The 25,582-nt window shown below is 40.5% G+C and overlaps 2 protein-coding genes and 1 non-coding gene across 3 annotated transcripts in view; 2 read left to right on the top strand and 1 right to left on the bottom strand.

Moving 5' to 3' along the window:
- LOC110369772 (hemocytin) overlaps positions 1-18,380 on the top strand; it is a 60,954-nt gene extending 42,574 nt beyond the window's left edge. Inside the window, exons 50-80 of the mRNA XM_064036109.1 lie at positions 12-182; positions 538-777; positions 1,065-1,296; positions 1,643-1,791; positions 2,254-2,504; positions 3,022-3,239; positions 3,538-3,755; positions 4,298-4,489; positions 4,929-5,056; positions 5,526-5,642; positions 6,028-6,147; positions 6,330-6,479; positions 6,936-7,094; positions 7,560-7,723; positions 8,156-8,285; positions 8,655-8,741; positions 9,103-9,265; positions 9,593-9,700; positions 10,023-10,241; positions 10,561-10,658; positions 11,061-11,264; positions 12,082-12,204; positions 12,655-12,813; positions 13,322-13,468; positions 13,930-14,146; positions 14,607-14,827; positions 15,173-15,296; positions 15,470-15,640; positions 16,714-16,866; positions 17,528-17,704; positions 18,270-18,380. Of these exons, the coding sequence (XP_063892179.1) occupies positions 12-182; positions 538-777; positions 1,065-1,296; positions 1,643-1,791; positions 2,254-2,504; positions 3,022-3,239; positions 3,538-3,755; positions 4,298-4,489; positions 4,929-5,056; positions 5,526-5,642; positions 6,028-6,147; positions 6,330-6,479; positions 6,936-7,094; positions 7,560-7,723; positions 8,156-8,285; positions 8,655-8,741; positions 9,103-9,265; positions 9,593-9,700; positions 10,023-10,241; positions 10,561-10,658; positions 11,061-11,264; positions 12,082-12,204; positions 12,655-12,813; positions 13,322-13,468; positions 13,930-14,146; positions 14,607-14,827; positions 15,173-15,296; positions 15,470-15,640; positions 16,714-16,866; positions 17,528-17,704; positions 18,270-18,376 (5,117 nt within the window). The 3' untranslated portion in view covers positions 18,377-18,380. The remainder of the gene's footprint in view (positions 1-11; positions 183-537; positions 778-1,064; positions 1,297-1,642; positions 1,792-2,253; positions 2,505-3,021; positions 3,240-3,537; positions 3,756-4,297; positions 4,490-4,928; positions 5,057-5,525; positions 5,643-6,027; positions 6,148-6,329; positions 6,480-6,935; positions 7,095-7,559; positions 7,724-8,155; positions 8,286-8,654; positions 8,742-9,102; positions 9,266-9,592; positions 9,701-10,022; positions 10,242-10,560; positions 10,659-11,060; positions 11,265-12,081; positions 12,205-12,654; positions 12,814-13,321; positions 13,469-13,929; positions 14,147-14,606; positions 14,828-15,172; positions 15,297-15,469; positions 15,641-16,713; positions 16,867-17,527; positions 17,705-18,269) is intronic.
- Positions 16,159-16,250, top strand: Trnai-uau (transfer RNA isoleucine (anticodon UAU)). Its single transcript is given in 2 exon segments — positions 16,159-16,196; positions 16,215-16,250. It is a non-coding gene; the product is annotated as a tRNA-Ile (tRNA).
- Positions 18,381-19,715: 1,335 nt separating the features above from the next.
- Positions 19,716-25,504, bottom strand: LOC110369747 (dnaJ homolog subfamily C member 1). Its single transcript, XM_021325293.3, has 8 exons — positions 25,248-25,504; positions 24,607-24,755; positions 24,117-24,288; positions 23,611-23,837; positions 22,006-22,174; positions 20,871-21,101; positions 20,351-20,500; positions 19,716-19,984 (listed from the first exon to the last, which is right to left on the bottom strand). Exons 1-8 carry the CDS (start codon positions 25,377-25,379, stop codon positions 19,862-19,864), a joined length of 1,353 nt encoding a protein of 450 aa, XP_021180968.3. The 5' UTR covers positions 25,380-25,504; the 3' UTR covers positions 19,716-19,861.
- Positions 25,505-25,582: the final 78 nt, after the last annotated feature.

Raw genomic sequence — 25,582 nt, 5'->3', positions numbered from 1 at the left:
AACTGTTCTAGGGTTCGATGACGCCAAACGGCTTAGGCAGGCAGCGAGAACGTATTATACACAAATCCGAGGCGACCTTATTCCTACCTTCCGACATGCTCCAATCAAAATCAAACAGAAAACTATATCAGCCCACAATAAACACTCCAACTCAGTCACTACAATAAAACCTAAACCGGGTGGTAAGAAATTATTTTTACCATAGCAATGTTGCGCAATTTTCTGAGCTATATTTTGGAAACCACGGTGTTACATAAACATATAGGGGATTTGCTTCACCGCTTGTAAGCTGCTTTACGGCACCTTTTGAAAACTTGTGGGCGTAAAAACTCTATAAATAGGATATCAGATAAATATACAGATATTCCTCTTAGTGATTTGACAATTAGGGTTATTTTATTTCATGGATGACATTGTACCTTAGCACATAACATGACATTAGGAAATATTCAAGGGCACAACACACTGCATTCAACTTCACACAACTAACAGTATTTAAACAGCAATCTTTGATCTAAGTACCAAGTTTCCTTCCAGCTGTCGAATGCCCGAAGGTGGAATGTCCCCCTGGGTACAGCGTTTACTACACGACCACGGAGCCCAGTGTCTCCCGACCCTCGTATGGCGTTGCCACTGAACTGCCTCCTCCAAGACCTAGGTACTCCTACCAGAGGTACTACAGAGGATCTAAGGGTGGCTACTCGAAGGGTGGATACTCTAAAGGCGGATATGCGAAGAATGGATATTCTAAAGGCGGATTCTCGAAGGGAGGTTACGGTGAGTAATGTTTTACTTTTGCTTTATATTATTTCGTAGAGTAGACGAGGTCTTATCTAGATGTAAGGTCTTAGCTAACTGTAAAAAAATCTGAAATTATGTGTAGTTCCTAGGCGTCTCTGAGGTTACTCTAAATATATGTATACCTATCTCAGGTCTTTAAGAAATTCTGAATTTTAATATTGAGAAAATAATGTGGAACCCCCTGCTGCTTACCAAACATTTTTGAGAAACAATCGTTACATTCAGCATAACATAAACAAAAACCCACTCATCTTTGCCCCCAGGTCTTCCCCCACCACCACGACCAAACCAAGCCTTCTCACTCGACAAACCGGACATAGTGACTCCCACTCAAGCGCCGAAACAAGAATGCGCACAATTCAAGTGTGTGCCGAAATTACCCCCCTACAAGCCCGGCGGAGTCACTCCGACTCCTGTGTGTTCTGTAGTCACTTGTCCTAGTGGCTATACTCTGAGATTGGACTCTGAGGCTTCGGGATACAGCAAGTGCCCCGTGTAAGTATATGCCTTTGATTAATCTGTTATCGTGACATACCTAAGCTACACATAAGCTCAATTATGATGGGCAAATATTTTTGGGTGCACAACGTTTGCTTCTCGAGCAAATCCAAGATTTTGTTTTTAATCTAGCGCAGTACAGGCATCAAATGCCTGAAAACCTATGCTTGCCATATTGGTAAAAATAACCCTTAAAATGATCCTAGCCAATAGGTTCTTCTTGTAGTATCATAGATGCCAGAACAATAACTTTTCCTCAAAATCAATATTAAAATAGAGCATTTTTTAAACCTTATACTACTCCAACATTCATGACTTCATTATGTTAACTGTCCACCCTCAGGTACGAATGCGTGCCGCCTCCGGAACGTCCAGTATACTGCAACGTGACCGGCCGCACGTTCAACACGTTTGACGGCACCGAGTACAAGTATGACGCCTGCTTCCACATCCTGGCGAGAGAGAACAGATTCGATGCTTGGACTATACTCGGTAAGTTGTATACTAGGTAACATTAAGAAGTTAGAACAATGACAATTAATCCATCTTCTGTAAGGTGCGTTTATGAAAAACTAGCTGCCGCTAGCTTCACTTGTGTCGCGTGAGATAAACTTAACGGAACCTGATAAAAAGTAGTCTATACATAAAGTATCCTACATCGTAAAAGGGCTGATACCCCTGATAGCTTTTTTCCAAATCGAACGGGTCGTTCTTGAAATTATTTTTCGAGCTCAATAAATAATCTCTCTCACCTCTGGTATGAGGTTATAAATCAAAATTCTTGTCTTCATTTCTTCTCTCCAGCATTCGCTATGCACAGCATAGTACCTTTGAGGTGAATAAATAAATAATTAATAAATAAATATAACTTAACGTCCTGCAGTTCTCTAGGGCAAAGTTTTCTGCAATAAGGAACTACCACTTAATGGAATAATCTCTAACATCTTTTTCTAGTACGCAAGAAGTGCCGTCTCGACGGCTGCCAGAACGAACTGATAATCCTGCAAGATGACCAGCTCATCATGGTGAAACCCAACATGATGATAGAGTACGACAACTACGAGTATACCGTCGAGCAGACCAGCAAGATCTGCTTCCAGAAGAACAGCTTCAATGTAGGAAGGTTAGGCAACGGCATCGCCATCAAGAGTCGGAAGTATAACTTCACTGTGCTCTATAATTCGGAAGGTGATATTAAGATTGGGGTGAGTGTTTTTTTGAAGTCACTTTAAGAAAGACCATCATCAGTCTGGCCTTTTTTAAATAATGTTGGGGTCAGTTCCCATTCTAATGCGCTGCAACTGAGTACCAGTGTTTTACATGGCGTGTCTGCCTATCTGACATTCTCAAACCAGTTATTATTTTGGCAACCTGATATGCCTTGTCTAACAACCAGTCTTACGGTTGTTAGACTGTTTTGCTTCTTACTAACAAAATCTTAATTCACTGTGGGATTAACATCGCTAAAGACGTTGTTTTTTTTTCTACAGTTCTTTAGTGTAAACCAGTTTTTTGTAGATCAGCAACATTAGCAAGTTAAGGCAATGAAAAGTTGGATATATCAAACTGACTATCTAGCCGCAGGCCCGTGTACAGTAGCAAACTAAAATTATTAGTGATTTTCAACCACCAATTACTTTATAAGTTGGTTTCCATATGACCTATTTGGAATACGGAGTCATGCAAGACCAAAATACTCAACCCTAAAATCCTCTTCACCAGGTATTCAAGAGCTACATGGGTTCAGTGGACGGTCTCTGCGGTACGTTCGACGGCGAGGCTCAGAATGACCGGCGCTTACCTGACGGACGTCTAGCCACTAGTATAGACGAGTTCGGCCGCGGCTGGGCCAAGCCCGGCCTGCCGCCTAACGCTTGCCAGACCCAGGTTATTTCCGATCAGAAGCAGAAGAAGGCTTGGAAGCTTTGTGATGTTATTACGTGAGTACTAGCTCAAAATAAACGTAATATAGATTTATGAAAATTTCGATTTAAAAAATACTATTTTTGTTTGCTTTTAATGATTACGTAATGGTTAACAAAGGCTTGTAAATAGCATCTTCTTCGCTTAACGGAAACCAATAAAACTTGCAAATTAAAGAAGTAGGTTTAAGTTTAGCAAACTTTGATGAGGAATTGTAACTACTGCTTCTGAATTAATATATTTTTTTTATTAATTCAGAAGAATCGAAAATAATTCAATTGAACTTACTAAAGACTTTACTTTCCAATCTTACAGCAATCAGCCATTCTCCCAATGTGGCCGCGTACTAAACCTTCACAAATGGCGCAACATCTGCTTAGAGAAGATCTGCTCTTGCTCGGAACTGCTGGTGAACGGCACCCGACGTACTGAGGAGCAGTGCCGCTGCCTGCTGCTGGAGCAGCTCGTGGCCGAGTGCCTCGCTGCCGACAACAACGTGGACCTGTCCAACTGGAGGATGATGATGGACTGCCGTAAGTATACAGTTACATCTGTCTAGAGAGAAGGACTGCTGGTGACGTACTGAGGAGCAGTGCCGCTGCCTGCTGCTGGAGCAGCTCGTGGCCGAGTGCCTCGCTGCCGACAACAACGTGGACCTGTCCAACTGGAGGATGATGATGGACTGCCGTAAGTATAAAGATAGATCTGATCATGAAATGCATCCAGAAGGTTTGCTTAGAATATTGACGCGAAAAAGGATGTAGCGTTTTAAACCTTATGGAGCCGCACTTTAGAGATCATTTTTGAAAAGAAAAATACTTATATGCAAATATGTGAAAAAATCACATTGCAGTCAAACAAGTCCAAAAAGGGGGTCGAACCCATTCAGAAGAACTACATAAGACTAAATGATGTGATGCTCTGGTTAACTGTGTTTTAAGTCGACATCCAGAATATCGTAACACCTCCGAGGACGCATGCGCCATTGCACCAAAATATTATTGGACGCAAAAAATAAGGTTATCCCTTATTTTAAACACTATTTTATTTTAAAAATAACTTGTTCCCCCCACAGCGGCCGACTGCCCCCCACCTCTCGTCCATTACGACTGTTACCGCAAGCAGTGCGAGCCTCGCTGCTCGGAGATGGGCACAGCCAACGTCGCGTGCGGCACGGAGGACGGACAGTGCTTCCCCGGCTGCTACTGTCCGGAGGGCAAGCTGAGGAAGGGAGACCAGTGTGTGGTGCCTGCTGATTGTCTTGACTGTGAGTATTGTTATACTATGAGGATGATAAAAAAAAATACTGGATGGAATAATGGAAAATTTAAAGTAGTAGATCCTATGAGCGTTCTCCAACATGGTGGACGAATGAAATGACAATTCCGGAGCCTTGAAAAATATATATACAGAGTGCACAGGTGAAGCGCTCACGGTAGACTCAATTAATATGACGAATTGAAAGGTATTAGTTACCATAACACATTTCCAATCCGCAATACAATATTTTTTTCTGTGGGACGATAAAAAGTGGCTGTTGAAGGATACAGAAAAAAGTTAAACAATCACTCGATATTTCTTATTACAAGCGACTAGTTATCCATCTTCAATTCTTAAGGAATTAATCAAAAAAAATGGTATCAGTAATTTAGCAGTAGTACAAACAACACAAATCAGTCCACTAACCCTCAATTTCCAACCCCCAGGCACCTGCAACGGCGTAGGAACCCCAGCTAAATACGTGACCTTCGAAGGAGACGACTTACCCTACCTGGGTAACTGCACATACCTCGCCTCACGGGACAGAAACGAGACCGGCCATCATCAGTATGAGGTAAAGGATTATCATCCTGTACATATATGCCGTGTCAGCACTAACTCAGCATTTTATTAAACACGTATAGAATGTTCTAGAAAAAATTTTACTTAGGTAGCATTTTAAAACAAAAGTATTTTTTTTTCAAATAGGCCTATAAAAGCTCTTATGAACGTCAAACTATTGCACGGTTCCAAAGAGTTAATCTCATGAAGAAGAACCGGCGAAAATCTCCATAGACAGTCTTTTGAAAAGAAAATAATATTAATTACAATAGTTTTCTATATATTCCTAAGAACGTTATAAAATGCAAATTAAGCAGAAAAAAAATAACTTTTGCGCAATATGTTACCTATATGAAAACTTGCAACAGCTAATTATTGACGCATTCACGTAATATTCATTCTGTTCCGCGACTTAGCTCAATAACCATTGTATTAAATAAATTTGCTTTTGTTAACAAACCGTCTCTCCATTCCTGGACTAGGTCTACTCGACTAATGGGCCTTGTGAAGATAATGATGCTGTCGTCTGCACGAAGGTTGTGCATCTGGTGTACGAGAAGAAGGTCATCCATGTTAGCAAGGATAAGGATAATAATAAGGTTAGTTGATATTGGTAATAAATAATGCCGTATGCTAGTTAAGTACTGGCTTAAAATGTTAATATAAATAAGAAGAGTTGGGTAAATTGGTTGATTTCGGGATTATATATCTTAAATTACATTTCCTGTATTTTTTTTTTTATACAGGTCCTCAGTTGAAGAGCGTTTTAATGCACTTATTTATATGACGATGATTAAATCCTGTATACAAACTAAATAAATATCAATATTTTAGTTATAAGTTGAATAATGTAATTGACTTCGGCCGGTCTATTTAGGTAAACAAATAAGAAAATCACAATTGTTTTATGGGCAGGATAAACTTTCAAATATTTAACTGACTTTAATGAAGTAGGTGTCTAAGATAATATTTTTTATCTAACAGTTGCTCACCACGATTGAAAACGAAGCAGTATTCAAGTACCCGGTTAAGAAGGACTGGGTGACCATCACACAGGAGAACGGACAAGACGTTACCATTCTGCTTCCTGATATACACGTTGAGGTAATTTTTCGATACAAATTATCATCATCTGCATAATTTTGTTGTTATGATCATCATAATTTTACTTCTTTGATAAATAATCAGCTACAAATTTCTGTTCATAAAATGTTCATCAACCTATTCAATAGCCTGCAGTCTTTCGCAATATTTTGAAAATAATGATTTACCTCCATATATTTTAGCTGACAGTCCTCCTAGCCAAGATGGAATTCAGGGTTCGAGTACCGTCATACTTGTACGCGAACAAAACGGAAGGACTTTGTGGCGTATGCGCCGGGTACCAAGAGATGCTCGTCACCAGCAATGGCACCCAAACCGATGATTTTGATGAGGTAAGTTACACCTATTAAATATTTGACTTCTATGCAAAGGCCCTATGTATATCTTGGACACCAATGGCTAATAAATCTACAGGAAACCTGGATTATATAGTCTGATATCAACAACCCGCATTGAGCAAGCTTGCTGAGACTCCTTCTCCGTGTGAGATGAGGCCTGTGCCCAGTAGTGGGACGATAAAAAGGAAAAAAAAATATGCAAAGGCCCATGTGTTAAATTTATGTTTGGGAGTTATTTTTTTTGCGTACAAATAAAAAATCTTTTTTATATAAATTTTGATTATGTTCATGATTCCCTGTGTAGTATATCATACATCGACCTTTTCTTCTTGTTTTCCAGGATCCACCCCTTCTATTAATTCCAATTTAATGATCTTATTTTAAAAAGTTGATTTAACCCACCAACCACTACATATTTTTTCTAACTTAACTACCCCCTTTCACCCCCAGTACGGCAAGAGCTGGCAAGCCACCCCGTCAGACCTGCAGACCCTGGACATATCAGAGCAGGCGCAGTGCTCGCAGCCGCCGCCGCCGCCCGAGTGCGTGCTGCCCCCACCGGAGTCTAACCCCTGCTATAATCTGTACAATGCTGATCGGTTTGGAGCTGTGAGTATGCCTTCATATTATTAAAACAAGCAAGCTTATCCACAGAGAGGCTCGAAGTTTGTCTTGGGTAACTTAAAACGCCTTATAGGTACTTGAGATAGATTGCAAAAATGTGGGTGACGGTGAAATGTAGATGGCGGGTCCCTATCAAATAGAAGTTATGAGCTGTCGAATCTATTTTTTATAATTATGTTTTTGTTCAGAAAAGTGATCATTTTTTAAAGTCTGCAAGCGGTCCTGTTATATGTTACAATTAAGTACATATATGTAGTTTACATGTGCTGTAGGTTTACATTTAGGTAATATAATAATAATATTTGGCTCCCTTTTAGAGACAGCTTACTTAGTCCGTTGCCTTATTTTTGGACCCACACTTAAGATACTTCAAGATTTTGGGAATCTTAATGTCACAGATAAGACTATAGTCAGAACCGCTCGTAATCTATTTTTTTTCCTTTCACCCAGTGTCACGCGCTAGTAGAACCACAATCATTCGTAGAGGCTTGTGAAGCGGATCTATGCGCAAACGCAACGGACGCCTGCGTCGCGTTAGAGCGATACGCGGCCGAGTGTCGGCGACAGGGAGTCTGTCTGCAGGACTGGAGGACTGACCTGTGTCCTTATCCTTGGTGAGTTATACAATCTATAAAGATATTGGCAATATCCTATCTAAGCATTGACTTGGTTACTAACTATAGAATTTCGAAATTAGTTGCTGAGTACCAGTGTTTTACAAAGAGCCTACGACTGCCTATCAAGTTGGTTGGACTGATGTCAGACTTACTGGATTCTGACTTTTAAACCTCCATAACGACTGCCAAAGATGTTAAATAATTGTCGGGACCTACAGTTTACCGTGCCCTCCAAAAGACAGTCATCGGTATCTAATATATGCTTAGAAAGTACACACAAATTCTTTAAAAAATCCTTGGTACTTGCCTGACCTGGAATCGAACCCACACCGTCTTAGTTGAGACCCACTAGGCCACCACGACTATTTGGAGGTCTAATAATGTTAGCTCCACAACTTCATATAAATGTGCAACTGTTTGTACCCAAAGCGCGGAGCCTCTCGTGTACCGCGCGTGCGTGACATGCGAGCTGACGTGTGAGAACAGTGACGAACTCACCAAGAACCCCGACAAGTGTGACCAACCTGCTGGCGAGGGATGCTTCTGTCCTGAAGGAAAGGTAGGAATTAGAAGTAATATATGATAGTTTGGAAATTAGGTCATCATCATCCTCCTGCCCTTATACCAATTTTATTTGAGGTCGGCGCAGCATGTTTTCTTCTTCCATACTCCATAGTTTGGAAATTAGATAATTCATAGGTTCTATCGTTATTATGGGTATAAAGAAAAGATGATTTTTAACCGACTTTCAAAAAGGCGCTGCTAAAATAAGGTGTGTATATTAATGTGTGGCGAAAAGGGCCACTGACTTTTTCGAAAAGTGTTGCAGAACGAGTTTTTTTTTAATACTTGTCAAATCCGCAACAGTTACCAACTTCTGCAGTGAACTCAAAATTGCAGATCATTTTAATATTTTTTTGCATTTCAGGTGAAAGTGAACAACACGTGCATAGAGCCAACAAAATGCTTCCCATGCGACGCCAACAAGGAACACTTCGCTGGTGACCAGTGGCAGGTAAGGAATACTTTGATCTTTATTTACAAGTGATCTTGCAAGTCTAGTCTTTATGAAATATTGTCTCCATGATCCGATATAAGGGCAGACTCGACGAAGTTTTTAAACAACCAATATAATTTCTGCGTTCGGGGATATTACTAAGTGGGCGGAGACATGATAGTTGTTTAACGAATTTAATTATTTTTTTCCGGAAAAGTGGCCTTACCACTATAATATGTCTCAATTTCTTTTTCTTCTGAGATTTTTTTGCAAATAACCGATTTGCCTTGCTGTTTTATACCCTTTAAAGACCCCGTACATACAAGAATTACATAAATTGTCCTTATTCCACCAATCAAAACCTTTTCTCCTAACACAGGAGGATGCATGCACTAAATGCAGCTGCAGCAAGTTATCAGGCGAGAACACAGCTCACGTGTCGTGCACTAAGCAGACGTGTGTGGCGCCGCTATGTGCCGACACCGAGGATCTTATCACCAAGCCGGCCAAGCCGGGACAGTGCTGCGCTGAACATTTATGTGGTGAGTGAAGTAGAAGGCGTCATTTTGGTCTGCATCATCATCATAAGCCTTTTTTATTGTCCCACTGCAGGGCACAGACTTCTTTTCATGCAGGGAAGGTATCAGGGTTAATCATCCCGCTCGCTCATGTCAAACTTTAATGTCTAGTTTTTTTCAAAATGTTTTTATTCACCTTCGCTTCATAACTTGCTGGAGGTGCTTGTCTGGCTATGAATCGAACCCTCACAGGCACACTTGAGAAGCTGGTGCCTTAACTACTAGACCACCAGCCAGGATTTGCTACTGCAATATTCTATAACGTAACTGAGTTCACATTTTCACTTCTAGTACCCAAACCGAAGAAGAACTGTACTGAGGCCAAGAAGATGGACTGCGGTTTCGGCCAAGTCCTGAAACAGAAGACTACAGCCGACGGATGCACCGAATTTGCTTGTGGTAAGAGCTCTTTACCAAAAAAATACATGTTGCATTTTTATACTTCACATTAAAATTGAAAATCTAAAATAAATTTTCTAGCAAAAATCATCTGCTAATAGGAGTTCTTCTAAAAGGAACTTATAGGTTAAATTATTCCGATTGATCTTTTAAAAATCTGTTAGTTACTAAAAGATTGTGAAGTGTGTCTTTTATTGTGCAAGTGATGCTTATCTCCTTACGCAAAATCATTCTGTAACTGTCACTTTCCAAACTTGTACCTACAAAAACAAACCTAATCCATCCTACGAAACACAACAATAATCACAATGGAAAATTCCAGAATGCATGCCCACAAGTCAATGCCCGCCCATACCTGACGAGAAGGAGGTGGAAGTCTTCGAGCCCGGCATGGAGCGCGTGGTGGACAACAGTGGCTGCTGTCCAAAGGCCCAGTTCCTGTGCAAACCGGAGACCTGTCCCAAGCCACCGGACTGCCCCAAGTTCCATGATCTCAAGACTTACAATGTGTCTGGGAAGTGCTGTGTCGAGTATAAGTGTGGTGAGTTATATCGTGAACACGGAACATTGTACGAATCGCTGCGCAGAAACCTCTTTTATGTATTACAGGGTGGCGGAGGTGTTTGAGCAATTTAGTTGCAGACCACCAGAGAATTTTGCGAAAACTGTATTAACTACTACAATAACAATAAATGGGTCTAGCTCTCTCCTGCAGTTTATGTACTATCCAAAGTTAAAAACTTATCAGGCACATTGAGGCTATTATAACCTTCAAAGTGCAGAATTTTCACCTACTTCCAAATGTCCACAGTTGTTAGATCACAAAAAAGTTGATGCTAAATAATCATGGTATATTACAGAACTGCCTAAGGACAAGTGCGTGGTGAAATTGGAATGGGAAGCGGCGTCCAAGGGCGGAGAGAAGGCGAGAACCACACCACAGACCATGTTAAAAGATGTAAGGCATTGTTTTATAGGTCTTAAATTATTAAGTAACTTAAATTAGACGAAATAAAATTGAAGCTGAAGTTATAGTAGAACTGAGTTGAAAAATATAGGGAAAGACAAGAGTATTGCATTAAAGTTATTATCAGATTTACTAAGTATGTTTTTTTCACTATTTAATTGGTGTCTAAGATTCAATACGTTGATTTTTTTTATTCGTATATTATACTCCATTTGAGAAGATATTTACATGCAAGTAAATCTTGATTATTAAGACTTTTTATATAGTGCAGCTTAAAATATATTTTTTGTATTTATATGTGATTTTTGCACTTAGTATTTGCTATGCCTGTTAAGTGTTTACTCAAATGAAGTATAAGTATAAAACCTCAACCAATTTTCTTCCCCCCAACAGATTGACGCAGTATGGCTGGACGGTCCATGCCGCTCCTGCCGCTGCGAGTCGTCGACCCTGGGCACGTCAGCGCGCTGCACGGCCACGGAGTGCCCCAGTGTGGTCAGCACCGAACACTTCGTGCTCGAGCCCCGCCCTGTGCCCTTCCAGTGCTGTCCCAGGGCTGTGCATGTGGCTTGTAGAGATGGAGATGACATCTATAAGGTATGGGAGCTAAATAACAGCAAAACGATCCGTCTTTTCTAGCCATGTTAACCTTCTCCAGGTCTTAAAACACTGGAACAAAACTTAGGTACAACCTGTATTAGACGAAACGGCCCAACAATTCTGAAGTTTTACAATCATATCAAACTTCGACTTCAAAGTTCCCTTTAACATTATTGCAAAATCCACATAATACCTATATACAACACAAAAAAATATTTCAAATACATTTTCTAGGTCTATGTTTTAGATAACACCAAAAAGCTAGATTCTGTTTCATCATCATCATCATCGCAGCCATAGGACGTCCACTGCTGAACATAGGCCTCCCCCTTAGATCTCCACAGATACCTGTTGGAGGCGACCTGCAATAACAACAACCAGATTCTGTTTAAAATAGTATGATCTGCCTCGTTGCGCAGCCGCGCTTGCGACCACTAGGGTCGCAAGCGCGGCTGCTGTGCTCGGGGTCTCGGGTTCGATTCCCGGGTTGAGCCGAAATCGCTTTGTGGGTTTTCTTAAACTTTCACAAAGCAGCCTGTAGTCTGGAAGTTGGTGATAGATTCACCCGTGCATCGGAGAGCACGTAAATGTCGGTCCTGCGCCTGATCTCTCTCCGGTCGTGTCGGATTGCCGTCCCATCGGGCGCAGAGAGTGAAGGAATAGGGAGTGCACCTGTGTCTGCGCAAATGCTTGTGCACTATAATGTGCCGGGGCCGATATCGCCCGTTGACGCCATTATTATTAAAATAGTATGATTTATAATTAGATAATAACATTTCTGAAATATAAATAACTCTCACATATTTAACTGTAGGTGGGCGAGAACTGGACGTCCCCGCTGAACCCGTGCGAGAGCTACCTGTGCAAGCAGACGGACACGGACGGCAAGCTCGAGAAGATCACCACCGTGCAGCAGTGTCACACTGACTGTCAGCCGGTAAGTCTATTCATAAAAATGCTTAATATAAATTTTTGTTTGTTTTATGAATTTATGGAATCCGATCTGTGAAAAACGCGGTTTGGTCTGGCCTGGGTACGGAAATACCAGATTTTCAAAATTAAAGACTCATTAGCTTTTTATGTAAAGTCAACAGCTATGATGGTAAATGAGACCGCGTCGAGGGAACTACGAACTCCTCAACACTATGTAGCAACTAGCTCGAGTTTGATCTTATATTATTCGTAATGACGAAAACTTTACACTGATAGTAGTTTAACTGCCACTGCAGACAATTTAGCGACCTCTTCAAGGGTTCCCTTTAAAACAACCTCTTTTAAAATTTGAATCCACGTCCTCTCCAGGTGGAAGTACGACGGACGGTTCAGACACTTTCTGACGGATCTTTTCAACATATGTTATCCTATTTAAATGTTCCTTCTCTCCCAGGGCTGGAAGTACTTCCCCGCACCACCTAACAGCAAAGAGTGCTGCGGCAAATGCGAGCCGGTGGCCTGCGTGGTGGACGGCGTCGAAAGACCTATAGGAGCCAAGTGGACTTCTTCAGACTTCTGCGCTAACTATACCTGTGTTAATGTTGATGGCACTGTGAGTAGAACGGAATTTTTTATCCATTTTATGATAGAGAATGTCTTGTGGCATTTAGTCCTCTAATGTACCATTTTTTGTACATATAGTAGCCTAGGTTATTCTACTTTTATTTTCTACTTTTTATATAAATACAGCCCATCAGCATCTGCCTAGCCTTTTCCCAACTCGTGGTCGTGGTCGTGGTCGGCTTCGAATCGATTGCCTATCTGACCTCCTCAACCTCTTCAGTGATCCGTGCAACCCGATATCCCTTAGTAAGACTGGCTCATAGAAAGTCTGACTTTTCTGACTACCCGTGACGACTGCCAAAGTTGTGTTCAAATGGCAGCCGGGGTCCACCAATTTAATGTGCCTTCCGAAACACGAAGACATGATTGTCACCCAAGCCTACCGCGCCGAGCGTTGTCTTATGATACTCCTCGCGGTTACTTAGTCACGAAGTCATCCACATAAAAAAAACACGTAAAATACCTATGTCCCATTTTAAATCCATATTTTTCACCAGCTTCAAGTGCAATCGTCAAACGAGACGTGCGTGGAAGTGTCGGAGGCTACCAGGAAGCAGTTCGTGCTGGACCAGGAGAAGGTGGCCGGCCAGTGCTGTCCTAAGGAGGAACCTGTCGCCTGTAGAGTTGGCAACGCTATCTATAAGGTAATAATACTTATTTACAAAGTTTTTTTTACAGTAGGAAAGAAAGTCTGTTGATTGGTTGGTATTGAAAATTGATCCATTGACACGATAGATTCAATACAGAAAAGCTGTAAATCAGCAAAAAACCTCGCGATTGTTACTACGTAAACGTAACTTTGCTTTTTTAATCTGCCATGTTGGATTTTTGAAATCATCAGGGTAATAATAAATTTGTATAAAAGCCCAGCGCATTACGCTGTTACTTAATTCTTCCGTAAATTATGCGTGTTTGCGCATCATAAGGCGGCTAGCCGCCAGTCAACCAGATTGGCAAAAGGGCACATGCGGCTGGTAGTCGCTAATTGCAAGCGATAACAAGCGTTTTTTTTTTTTATATCCTCACTGGAGGCCGCGACGATAGCCAGTACCTTGATGTCCTCAATAGCCAAAACTCCCACTAAAATTACTTTTCATCCTTACAGGAAGGTCAAACCTGGACATCACCTACCGAACCTTGCAAGAACACGACCTGCGCTCGCGACTACAACGGCAAACTAACCCACAAGGACAGCGTACAAACCTGCGCAGACGCAGCCGGCTGTAAGCGCGGCTGGACATATGTACCGCCTGCCCACGGCGTCTGCTGCGGACACTGTGTGCAGACACACTGTGTGGTAGAGGATAAGGTGGTGGCTCCTGGTGAGTGGCTAGTGGCAAACATTTTGGCGCCTTGTTATTAATTTCCGAGATACGTTCGTTTAGCTCATAGATACTCCTCGTGCAGCTTCGCAGCCTGCTGATGCCTAAAATGACTCTAACAGGTACAATATTAAGACCCCGGAAGCTTTTGTAATTGTCCCATTGCAGGTTACCTCCCTTTTTTATTAGTCGAGAGAAAAAATAACCACCGCTTGTAAATTTAACCAAGCTATTTATACCTACTTCATTGCAATATTTTCCTTCACTGTAAACCATGTTTGCATGATATCGAATATGTAAGTTCACGCCAGTGTAGTACTTGATATTACTTCTTGAATAAGATATGTATATTTTAATAGAACTACAGTTCACACATGATGTTCAACTGTCTTAAACTCTGAACTGCCTATGTAGAACAAATTTTAAAGTAACATACTCTCTACACTCTTTCCCCCTACAGGTACAACCTGGCAGTCTCCGGACAACTGCACGACATTCACTTGCGACGCGACCGGTGATGACGTGTTCGTGACGTCATCGCCGGCCGTCTGCCCCGACGTGTCGGCCTGCAAGCCTGAGCACATTGTCAACGACACCTGCTGCCGGCTCTGTAAGGAACCGCCTGAGAACTTGAGTAAGTGGATATATTGCAACTATATGAACGACATACACGTGCGACAAGTCCGGTGATGACGTGTTCGTGACGTCATCGCCGGCCGTGTGCCCCGACGTGTCGGCCTGCAAGCCCGAGTATATCGTCAACAACACCTGCTGCCGGCTCTGTAAGGAACCACCTGAGAACTTGAGTAAGTGGATATATTGCAACTATATATACGACATATACGTGCGACGCGTCCGGTGACGACGTGTTCGTGACGTCATCGCCGGCCGTGTGCCCCGACGTGTCGGCCTGCAAGCCCGAGTATATTGTCAATGACACCTGCTGCCGGCTCTGTAAGGAACCACCTGAGAACTTGAGTAAGTGGATATATTGCAACTATATATACGACATATACGTGCGACAAGTCCGGCGATGACGTGTTCGTGACGTCATCGCCGGCCGTGTGCCCCGACGTGTCGGCCTGCAAGCCCGAGTATATCGTCAACAACACCTGCTGCCGGCTCTGTAAGGAACCACCTGAGAACTTGAGTAAGTGGATATATTGCAACTATATATACGACATATACGTGCGACGCGTCCGGTGACGACGTGTTCGTGACGTCATCGCCGGCCGTGTGCCCCGACGTGTCGGCCTGCAAGCCCGAGTATATTGTCAATGACACCTGCTGCCGGCTCTGTAAGGAACCACCTGAGAACTTGAGTAAGTGGATATATTGCAACTATATATACGACATATACGTGCGACAAGTCCGGCGATGACGTGTTCGTGACGTCATCGCCGGCCGTGTGCCCCGACGTGTCGGCCTGCAAGCCCGAGTATATCGTCAACGACACCTGCTGCCGGCTCTGTAAGGAACCACCTGAGAACTTGAGTAAGTGGATATATTGCAACTACAGGTAATATGTGGTATATAATTGCCTGTCTAGCTTTTTCCTAACTGTAATGGGACTGGATCGACTGTATGTATACCCAACGCTGTCAACTCGATACCTAATACCTATACCTACCTACCAAGAAGACCGATTGTCAGACTTTCTGGTTTTAGGGATACTAGTTATAGGAGTGGTAGATTTTAGCTAAGAAACTAGAAAACGATTGGAAATTAATAGGAAGTGAGGAGTGGTGCTCGGTTATGATATACCTATAATTTTAGTTACTGGTTTTGGGGATTGTTTTCTTGCAGCATCCAACCTGGAAATTTTAGTTTCGAATAATCCCCTACGAAACTTCACAGGTATAGTCTATACTTCCTCATTGCATCAAAATCGCTGACTCATCATTATAAAATATTACAACATATTTCATCAACATACTCTTCTCATTCCGAAGTCGGGAAATACCCATCAAATGGTTAAAAAGGCACAGCTATAATATAGTGCTACGCCCATAGCTCCAGTGGCGCAATTGGTTAGCGCACGGTACTTATAAGTCAGTTCGCGTGAGGCATGCCGGGGTTGCGAGTTCGAGCCTCGCCTGGAGCAATCTTTTGTAGTAGATAGTTTAATATTTCTGTGATAAGGTTAATCGGTTGTTATTGTAACTGATATTTAGCTGTTTGGGAGTTTGTCAGTGAATAGAATAGATAAATAGGTACATTGTATAATTATATTTTATGTGATTTTCTTTTAAAATTGGAAGTCGTTTGGTAGGTCTTCTGTTCTGATTGTAGTTCAGTTTACTTATAATAAGCAGTTACAATTAAGTATGTTTAAATGGACATACTGTTTAAGTCATTCATTTGTATGGAGCTTACCTCTGTAGATCATGATTATGACTTTCAGTGATCGTTTTTTGGAAGTAACACTTTGTAACACCTAATAAGCCTAATAATTAGAAAATTTGTTTAAACTTTTGAAATCAAGCATCTGCCTAGCCTTCCCCCAACTATTAACCTCGATTTCCAATCTAGCTATTAACATACTTAATTAAATGTATTATTCACAGGTAAATGCGTGCCGACAACCATCCCATCTTCAGAGACGGTGGGTGTAGTGCGAGTCCACGACCATAGACACGGCCTGTGTGTCAACAAACAACCTATCAAGGGACTCAAAGAGTGTCGCGGCTCCTGTGACTCGGGCACGCTCTATAATAACCGTAAGTTATATGCCTTACATTTATTTTGTTATTTTGACCCATGGCAATAAAAATTACTAGTGGAAATGTCATAACGAGAAATCTTCTAAGAATTTACCTCGGCAAAAAATGTGGGTGTGTTTGAGGGACGAGGCTACTAAGTTCCGCCCTTTACGCCTTCTTTAGAACCCGCTCATTTTAACTGATTGCTTTTTTTACACCTATCGTACAACACTTTACCTAAAAGAAGACTTCCTAATCTACCTGCCTTGTGGCATCTCTGAAGTGTTTTGACCACATTCTAACACACATTGTGTAAACATTCTAAAGTCAAAAAGTTGATAAAGATCCCTGTTCAATTTGATCCACAGTTCGAGAGACTATTTATTTAATTTATATTTATATTATATATTATATTTTATATTTATATCTACAGTAAACACATGACAGACATAGAAGTAACATAAAATAGTACAAAGGTACACTTTCCACAGATAACTATTCAGATTTTTTTTCATAATGAATATTTGCATGCCATGGCAAATGGCAAGCATGTTTTTAAGCACATATTTAATTGTATCATCTTACATAAATGCACCTGCCTGTGTGTACATAAGATGACAAACACACACATGTTTACGCCAAATAAATGAATCTATTCTATCTTCCTAATTTCTCCCAGAAACCGGTATCCACGACTCTCGCTGCGAGTGCTGCGCGGCGACAGAGTATGGCTCCCTGGATGTAACACTGAGTTGCGAGGACGGCAGCCCGCGCCCGCACATCCTGGCCTCGCCGCGCGCATGCGCATGTACTGCTTGCGGCGCCGGCGCTACGCCGCACTGGCCTTCTAAAGGAGGTAATGAATCACCAAGCTAGGCTATCACCATCGAATTGACAAAAATGTCGTAGACAAAATGGTTATTAATTACCCTGATCATGCATCTATTCTATTTGATCGTGGGACAACTTTATACATAGAAAGACTTAGACCATTGTACCTTTTTATTAGGACGCATGCTTCGTCTGAAAAAGTTTTTAGCCCAGGAAAGGATAAGATCTAATTGTGTCGTCATTGTACTGCAAGGGATGAATTGACTCAAGCCTAGAAATGTAGCCGCGCTTAACGAATTTTTAACTTTCTATATAGGTCTAGAATTTTTTTATCCTAGACTTTAAGGCCCAGAGTCTACAGAAGTGTAAAGGAGTTTAAAAACAAACAATAGAATTTCATTACTCATTATTTTATTTCATTTTCATTTCAGTCAAACATCTCGTCTTTTCCAGAAGACGAGATGTTTAACTTGTGAGTTGGAACTCAGTAGTGTCGCTGAGCGAAAAAAATCTATTGGTTAAAAGCTCCGCTACGTTTATTTATTTACTAACCTATATTATCTACTAATTATTATATGTTTTATTACCAGGTTACGCCGGAGTTAAAGTGCCACCAAAAAGACCATCGTTCGAAGAAGAAGACATCATCCCTCAGATATACCAACGATTTGGCTCCTCCCCCCGGCCGATACGATAAACTATAATAAACCTTAACACATCGCCCTAAAGTACAAAATGCAATCACAACGGATTTACTCTCTTAATATTTATAGTCATCTGCTGTGATGTATTCTATATTTTTGTAATTTTGTAAATAAATGCAGCAATCGATAATAATGTGTGTTTTACTTTTACCTTTTTATTTAATACAATATCTATAAAACTAAGTCAAGAGTTCGATTATCGAGTCATGAGTTAGCTGATGTTACGTTTCATTTGAAATTCTTGTTATTTGACATAATTGAATCCTACTTTTGAGGTATTTATTTATTTATTTAGGCACACCAACAACTTATTTACAAATACTTTCACATATATACGTTTACAATTGTAATAAGTCCTGCGTAAATATGTCAATTATAGGTATGATTTTATAAGAGTCAATGAAGTTCCTCTAACACTCAAGTTACGTAATATATTTACAGAAGCAAATTACAAGTGTAAGGTCGTGGTAAGAAAGTGCTAATAGTTGACATTGGAGGCACAACAGTATAACTTATTATCCGGCCGTGCTCTCGCTGTGGCGGCATATTGGGCTGACAAAGTGTAGTCTCACTATAAGACATGTCATCGACACGAAAGAAGAAGAAGAAGTATAACTTATATACATATACCTAATAAAATCGTAGGAAAGCCAATGTACATTGAATATTTTTTTTTAAGAATACTTGGGGGGTAATAATCTATTATCGATTCTGAACCCAAATATGTAGTTTTTAGAATTTTTGTCTGTTTATCTGTTTGTCTGTACGTATGTCCGGAGTAAACTCAAAAAGTACTGCACGGATTTACTTCAAATGCATGAAAATTACTTATAGGTCGGGTCAGGACATAGGCTACATTATTATCACGCTATCACCTACAGAGGATGAGCAATGAACCAATATTTCTGTCGTTCTGTAGACACGTGAGATATTATAATGCATTTTTGAGAGTTGCCTATTATTTAGTTAGGTTGTCATCAATGTTTGCATTGACAAATTGCATTTTAACTTTAAGTTACTTGAGCATAAAAATAAAATTATTAGCAAACTAGGTTTAGTCAAGGTTAAAGTGGCGCACATCTATTGCAAATAGACAATTTATTATTTAGAAGCAAGATTGCCCACGCAGACTGGGAAGTTTGTTCTTCACCACTTCTTGTTCCCAGCCATAACACTAGGAAGTGGTGAAAGGGGGGCGTTTTGGGGGTGCTGTCCTTTTGTATTATTTGACGTGAAAAAGTACTAAAAACTAGTCTAGTTTCATTAAACGTTTTTGACTTTGACTTTGACGAAGTCGCGGGCAACAGCTAGCATCAAATAAAACAAAACAAAATAATTTCATCACTTTATTCAGCGGTACCAAAACAATAAAACCGGTTATCATGACAAAACATATCACATTGATTCCGTATCATATGTAAGTATAGCTTGTAAAATTGCTCCTTACGCTCTAACACATACATAAGGTTGCAAGTCGTTCACTCGTTGTCTGGTTGCTCTGTGACGTCACCGTCCGCGTTCTGCTGTGCTTCTTCTTCTTCCTTCTGTTTCTGCTTTCTGACCATGTCTGATAGATATTTACACCTTTGCATACATTCCTCCTGTAATTAGAAAAATGGAGGATTAGTACCGGATTAAGGTCATTTGGCCCTAAGCAATCTTCTCCTGTTGGGTCACCTCCTTAAGAGAACTATTGGCGCATTCTCTTTTTAATTTAAGAGACTTTTATTATTTGAAAGACTTGAAAAGAAAATGCAGTAAAATGTGTCCCGAACGTATGTTCGTATCTATAGTTATGAATGCAAAAACAAAGGCATATGTAGTTTCTGAAAGCGCGAGCGGAGCAAGTGCGACTTTTTATAAGTTTTTGGAACCAAAACCCCTTCTCAAAGCGTTCGTTTTTTACTTTATTCATTACAACACATACACAACCCAATCACAATAAAATATGTATAAGGTGTACATACTTTGGTCTTCCCGGGCACGGCATTGGCTATCTTCTGCCAGCGGTCCCCGGCGCCGCCCTTGGGGAACTTGGCGAGCGCGGTCTCCAGCGCCTTCTGCTGCGTCTGCGACCAGTTGCCGCTGCTCGTCTCCTCGGCCTTGCGGGTCTTTACCTGAGTTTTGAGATGGGTAGCCAAGATGGAGATGGTGGTGTAGTGTGACTTATAAACATTTTTTAGTTATAGTTTTTTTTAGATAAGCTTATCGCAGCGTAGTCTACAAGCAATTCTGTTGTTATTGTAAAATCAGTTGACTTATTCTGTTTTTATCATTAGTCCCACATTATTATATTGAAACGGAGGAAAAACATCCACAGCTTTTTCTACATTTAAAAGAATGTAATTTTTTTTATTGTAACATCCAGGCAGTCAAAGTCAAATATTTTTATTGCAAGAAGGCCTTAGCAGGCTCTTATGAAACGCCACATTAATAGCACTGTACCAAAAATGACAATCATAGAGTCCACAAAACCAACGAACAAACCTTCTTAGGCGGTTCCACCACAACAGGCTGTTCAGGCTCCTGTCCGGGTATCTTGTAACAGTTATCCTTAAGCTTAGCAGCCATATGCGTGACCTCCGGCACACTCCGACACATGGCCTCGGCGATCCGCTCCCAGCGCTCGGGCGAGCCGCCCGGGTACTTCTTGACGAGGCGGACTAACTCCGCTAAGTCGTCGTCTGTCCAGAGGCCGCCTGTTATCACGGGGGGTGACTGAAATGGAAGGGAGTTTTATAGTTGGTGGTGGAAATAGGTGATGTAGTATAATATGATGGTAGAAATAGCTGATTTTTAGATGACGCTCAGTGGCGGATCTGCCGTAACGGCCACTGTGAGCATGCCCATATGTACTTGTCTCCCTCCTATAATCTGCACTGCCTTGTATACCTAGTCCTTTATGTACTTACCCGTTAACTCCTGTAATACCCCTATATACTCCCTTAGATACTTCCTTATGCACTCCCCTTATGTACTTATGTTTATGTATTACACTTATGTACACTCTCATGAAATGCCCTTTATATACTCCACCTATTTATATACACCCTTATACAATCTCCCTGTTCGCTACCCTCATATCAGAGTCAAAAGTAGAACTCAAACTCAAAAACGTTTATTCAAATTACTACTACAGACTATGGCAAAAAAATGTAATGTACAAAGGTGCTGCTCTTTATAATAAATACTAAATAATATAAAAAATGCAAATTCCATGGCAATATTTAAAAATCACTTAAAATTGCACATTTTTAGAAAACTGAGCGCACCTTAGTACAATGCCACTTCTAGTTGCTCGTATTCCTTGTATGTTTGTTAATCGTCTACCCTACAGTTTCTTGATTTTAAGTATTATTTAATTTTTTGCGGTAGTTAAGTAAAAAATAATGTAATTGACTGTGCGCAACCACAAACGTTTTTGTAAATTATTAATTCTAAGATTTCTCATGTAAGTGAATTTATAATTCTTATGGGAAAATAAATATATATCTCAACACTCAAATTAGGCTGATAAATCAGCACTTTTCGAACGTCAAAAACAAAAGACAGCGTTTTGGCGGGAACAAAATAAATATTTCCTTATTCTACACAGAGAGTAAAAAATACTTCATAATCATACCTGTTTAACAGGCACAACAACAGGTCCGCCTTCAGGCTCGTCAGCCGGGTCCAGCAGACAGCCGTCCCGCGCCGGCGGCACCCACGCGCGGCGCTTGCGCACCCCGGCGGCCTTCGCCTCGGCCGCCGCCGCCGCCTCGCGGTCTGCGCGAGCGCGTTCTTCTTCTTCCCTGGAAATTAGAAGGCATTTATGAGCAAAGAGTAAAAATATAAGCGTAACCATGATCAGCTGTTTTTGTCCCGGCTCTGTATTCCGTGTATATGTATGAAGTATATGGGAGTACACTAGTTGTTTTCCCATGTTACTTTAGGGACAATGTATCTTCCCAACAGTGAAATAATTTTTCGAATCAGTTCAGTAGTTTCAGAGTACAAACAAAAAAAAGAATTTGTTACGAACTTTACACACCTGCACAGGTTTACGTAAATCATGCTTAGCATCTTATTACTCTATATTTCACTAACTACAACCTTCATATTAGAGGAATTATCAGTTAGTTATAAAGATTCAAAGTTACTTTAAATAAACTTTAAAATAAATATTATATTAAGCAACAAAGATATTGGCAACTCTGTGCCGATACGCTACGCTAACCAGGCTGCAATACAATTGCGTTTCACCCTTGACTAATCGGCAAATTGAAAATCGTTATCGAGTTACTAAATAACCAATATCTTACATAATCATTATGTAAGTTTACTTAGGGCTAAGTTTACCAATAACATTATAAACATCAGTGTTCTTAAAACAACTGTTTACTTTGAATTTTCTGATTCAATTTTGAAAGTAACCTGTAGTCTTAGGAATGACTGCGTTGATGTAGTTGGTAAAAATGGGTGAGTGGAATATTATTGATTTTATTCACAACTTTACGCGTTGCTATGGTAACAATCGAGTGGAAAAAACTCATGAATGCGTAATCGTCGTCACCCAACCGAAACGACTGTTTCAATGTGTGTGTTTGCTTTGTTTTATTCCCATAACATGATGTCATTATTTTTTTATTTTATATCTATACAAAAGTAATATTTCGAGTTACTCAAATTCCTTATATATAAAAACAATCAATGGTATCAGAGTAAAAAAACATTATTAAATTATATTATTTTATCCTCCAACAATGCAACTTTACCACACACATTTAATGATGTCCTCCTAGCCGATTATCGGCTACGGCGGCTGTTCTCATGTAAGGAGATTAGCCAACTACGCAGGACATATTATAGTGCACGAGCATTTGCGCAGACACAGGTGCACTCACTATTCCTTAACTCTCATAGCCCGATGGGACGGTAATCCGACACGACCGGAGAGAGATCAGGCGCAGGACCGACATTTACGTGCTCTCCGATGCACGGGTGTATCAATCACCAGCTTCCAGGCTCCGGGCTGCTTTGTGAAAGTCTTCTAAAACCCACAAAGCGATTTCGGCCCGACTCGGGAATCGAACCCGAGACCTCGTGCTCAGCAGCCGCACTTGCGACAGCTAGACCAACGAGGCAGTTACACATTTAATAATGAAAAAAGATTACAAAGAATCAAGAACCTCCTCTTTGGGACGTCAGTTAAAAATCGAAACAATAAAAAATACATTTCTAATCTTACCTCTTTTTCTGTCTCTTAGCTTCCTCCTTCTGCTCTTTTAACCTTCTCCTCAACTCTATGATACCCCTCGGTATGGCAGTCACCAGCCACCAAGTAAACCTCGGTATTTGGAACGGTAGCGTGTCTCTCACACTGGGTTTGGGAAGCTGGTCAAGGATATCTGATAGGCCCTGGTCAAAACCTGACTTCTTGGAGTGCTTTTTACCTCTACTGTTTAGTATTTGCTCCTGTAAACAGTAAGTATATTATATAGGTACAATTTATTTTTGGTTAATCTGACTTTGTGTGAGAGGAAACCTGTGCCCAGCAGTGGAGCGTTAAAAAGGCTGATGACAATGATATGATACTAGTTTTCATAGAGTATAGTTTAATTTGTGACAAGTATACCTGCGTATAATTTAAAAACGAATTCTTCATTGAAACTTTCATTCACTAAGCAAAAATCATTTTATACAAGTAAGCACAAAGTTGGGCAGAGAAGCTGAAAAGTAGCATAACAGACTTACAGCAGTAAACCTCTTCTCAGCATAAGCTGCCCATCCAACAGCATACTGGCCAAATGTGATGATGATGAAGAGAATGATGGAGCCCTCAGCCAGGCCCATCTTCCTCACGTGACGGTAGTAGTAGATGGCAGAGCGCCAGTTTGGAAGACCATTCTTGAGCACTTCGTTGTATCTGAAAAACAGGAATTTGGTATCAGACCCTGGCTTCTTTATGTTAGTTTTTAAGGTATAGATATATCTATGGGCCAATGCAGCCTGAGAATAAACATATTTTGATTTGGTTTGATATATAGTACCTAGTATAATAGTGTAGCAAATCATAGCATGAGGAAAATATATTGTAATCTGCTAATAAATGGTATATTTTTCCTCCTTTAGTGCTTATTTAGTGTTTATATTTTATGTTGCTGTAAAAAGAGTATAGCTATTGTTATACTTATGTCATTAAGCTTAACTTAATATGAGTAATAAAAAGCTGATGTAAACATACTTCTCTCTTTTCCCTGGGTCTTTAAGTATATTGTGGACGGACACCAGGTTCCTGAACTGCACGTCTGCATCGGGAGCATCATTCTTATCCGGATGCAGTTTCAGTGTGAGCTTCTTGAACGCAGACTTGATTTCTGATGGGGAAGCATCCTGAGAATAAAGTTATGAGACTATAACTGCATGCATTACAATGTGTATGGAGTGTCTTGTCAGTTCTCCATAAAACCTACTACCTACTTCAAACCATGCAATTGCAATTAGCTAGATGTTTCAAAAGAGCTCTATTTGATATGAAATAGTTATGACTAGAATTTCATACTGGGCAGTCTTGCTTGTAATGTTGAGAGACTTTTACAGCTGTGACAAAAAGTTAGAAAATGTAAATAGTATAGAAAAAAATAGGTATGTATTAACTCCTTTAATTAACGCGTGGATTTAGATAAAATTATCATTTTGGAGGGCATTATCTAATTATTAATTAGAGATAACAGCCTGTTTCCCCAAAACTTTGAAATAATTACCTAGTAACACGCTTTTTAGCTTGTCTGGCTTTTAAAATAGGTGCAATACTGTATTTATCGGCTTTAAATGATAGTTTTAGATGCTGTGCTGGCCCAAAATTATGTAAAACCTAGCTCTTACCTGCGTAACACCTAACAATTCGTAAAAGTTCTGATTCACTTCTTCGACCACGTCGAACACCTCCAAATCGCCGTCATCCCACGCCTTCGCGCTCAAAACTAGCGTAAATAACACCAATAAGTTCCACCGCATGGTATAAAGCCTAGCTCAATCTATTTTTAATTTAAAAAACATATTACTTATCGTTCTATCGGTATAAAAGATCCCGTTTTCTATTTTTTGACAGATCGCCACACATGAAATTGACAACGACAGGTTGACAACTCAGCAGCTGGAACATTAGTGATGTTTGTAGTAGGGGAAGTTTATCGACTAACCAGCTATTAAAACTATTT

The sequence above is a fragment of the Helicoverpa armigera genome, chromosome 9, assembly GCF_030705265.1.
Source record: "Helicoverpa armigera isolate CAAS_96S chromosome 9, ASM3070526v1, whole genome shotgun sequence".
NCBI lineage: Eukaryota > Metazoa > Arthropoda > Insecta > Lepidoptera > Noctuidae > Helicoverpa > Helicoverpa armigera.
The sequence above is the reverse complement of the archived record's forward strand: the minus strand, read 5'-3'. Positions and strand labels throughout refer to the sequence as shown.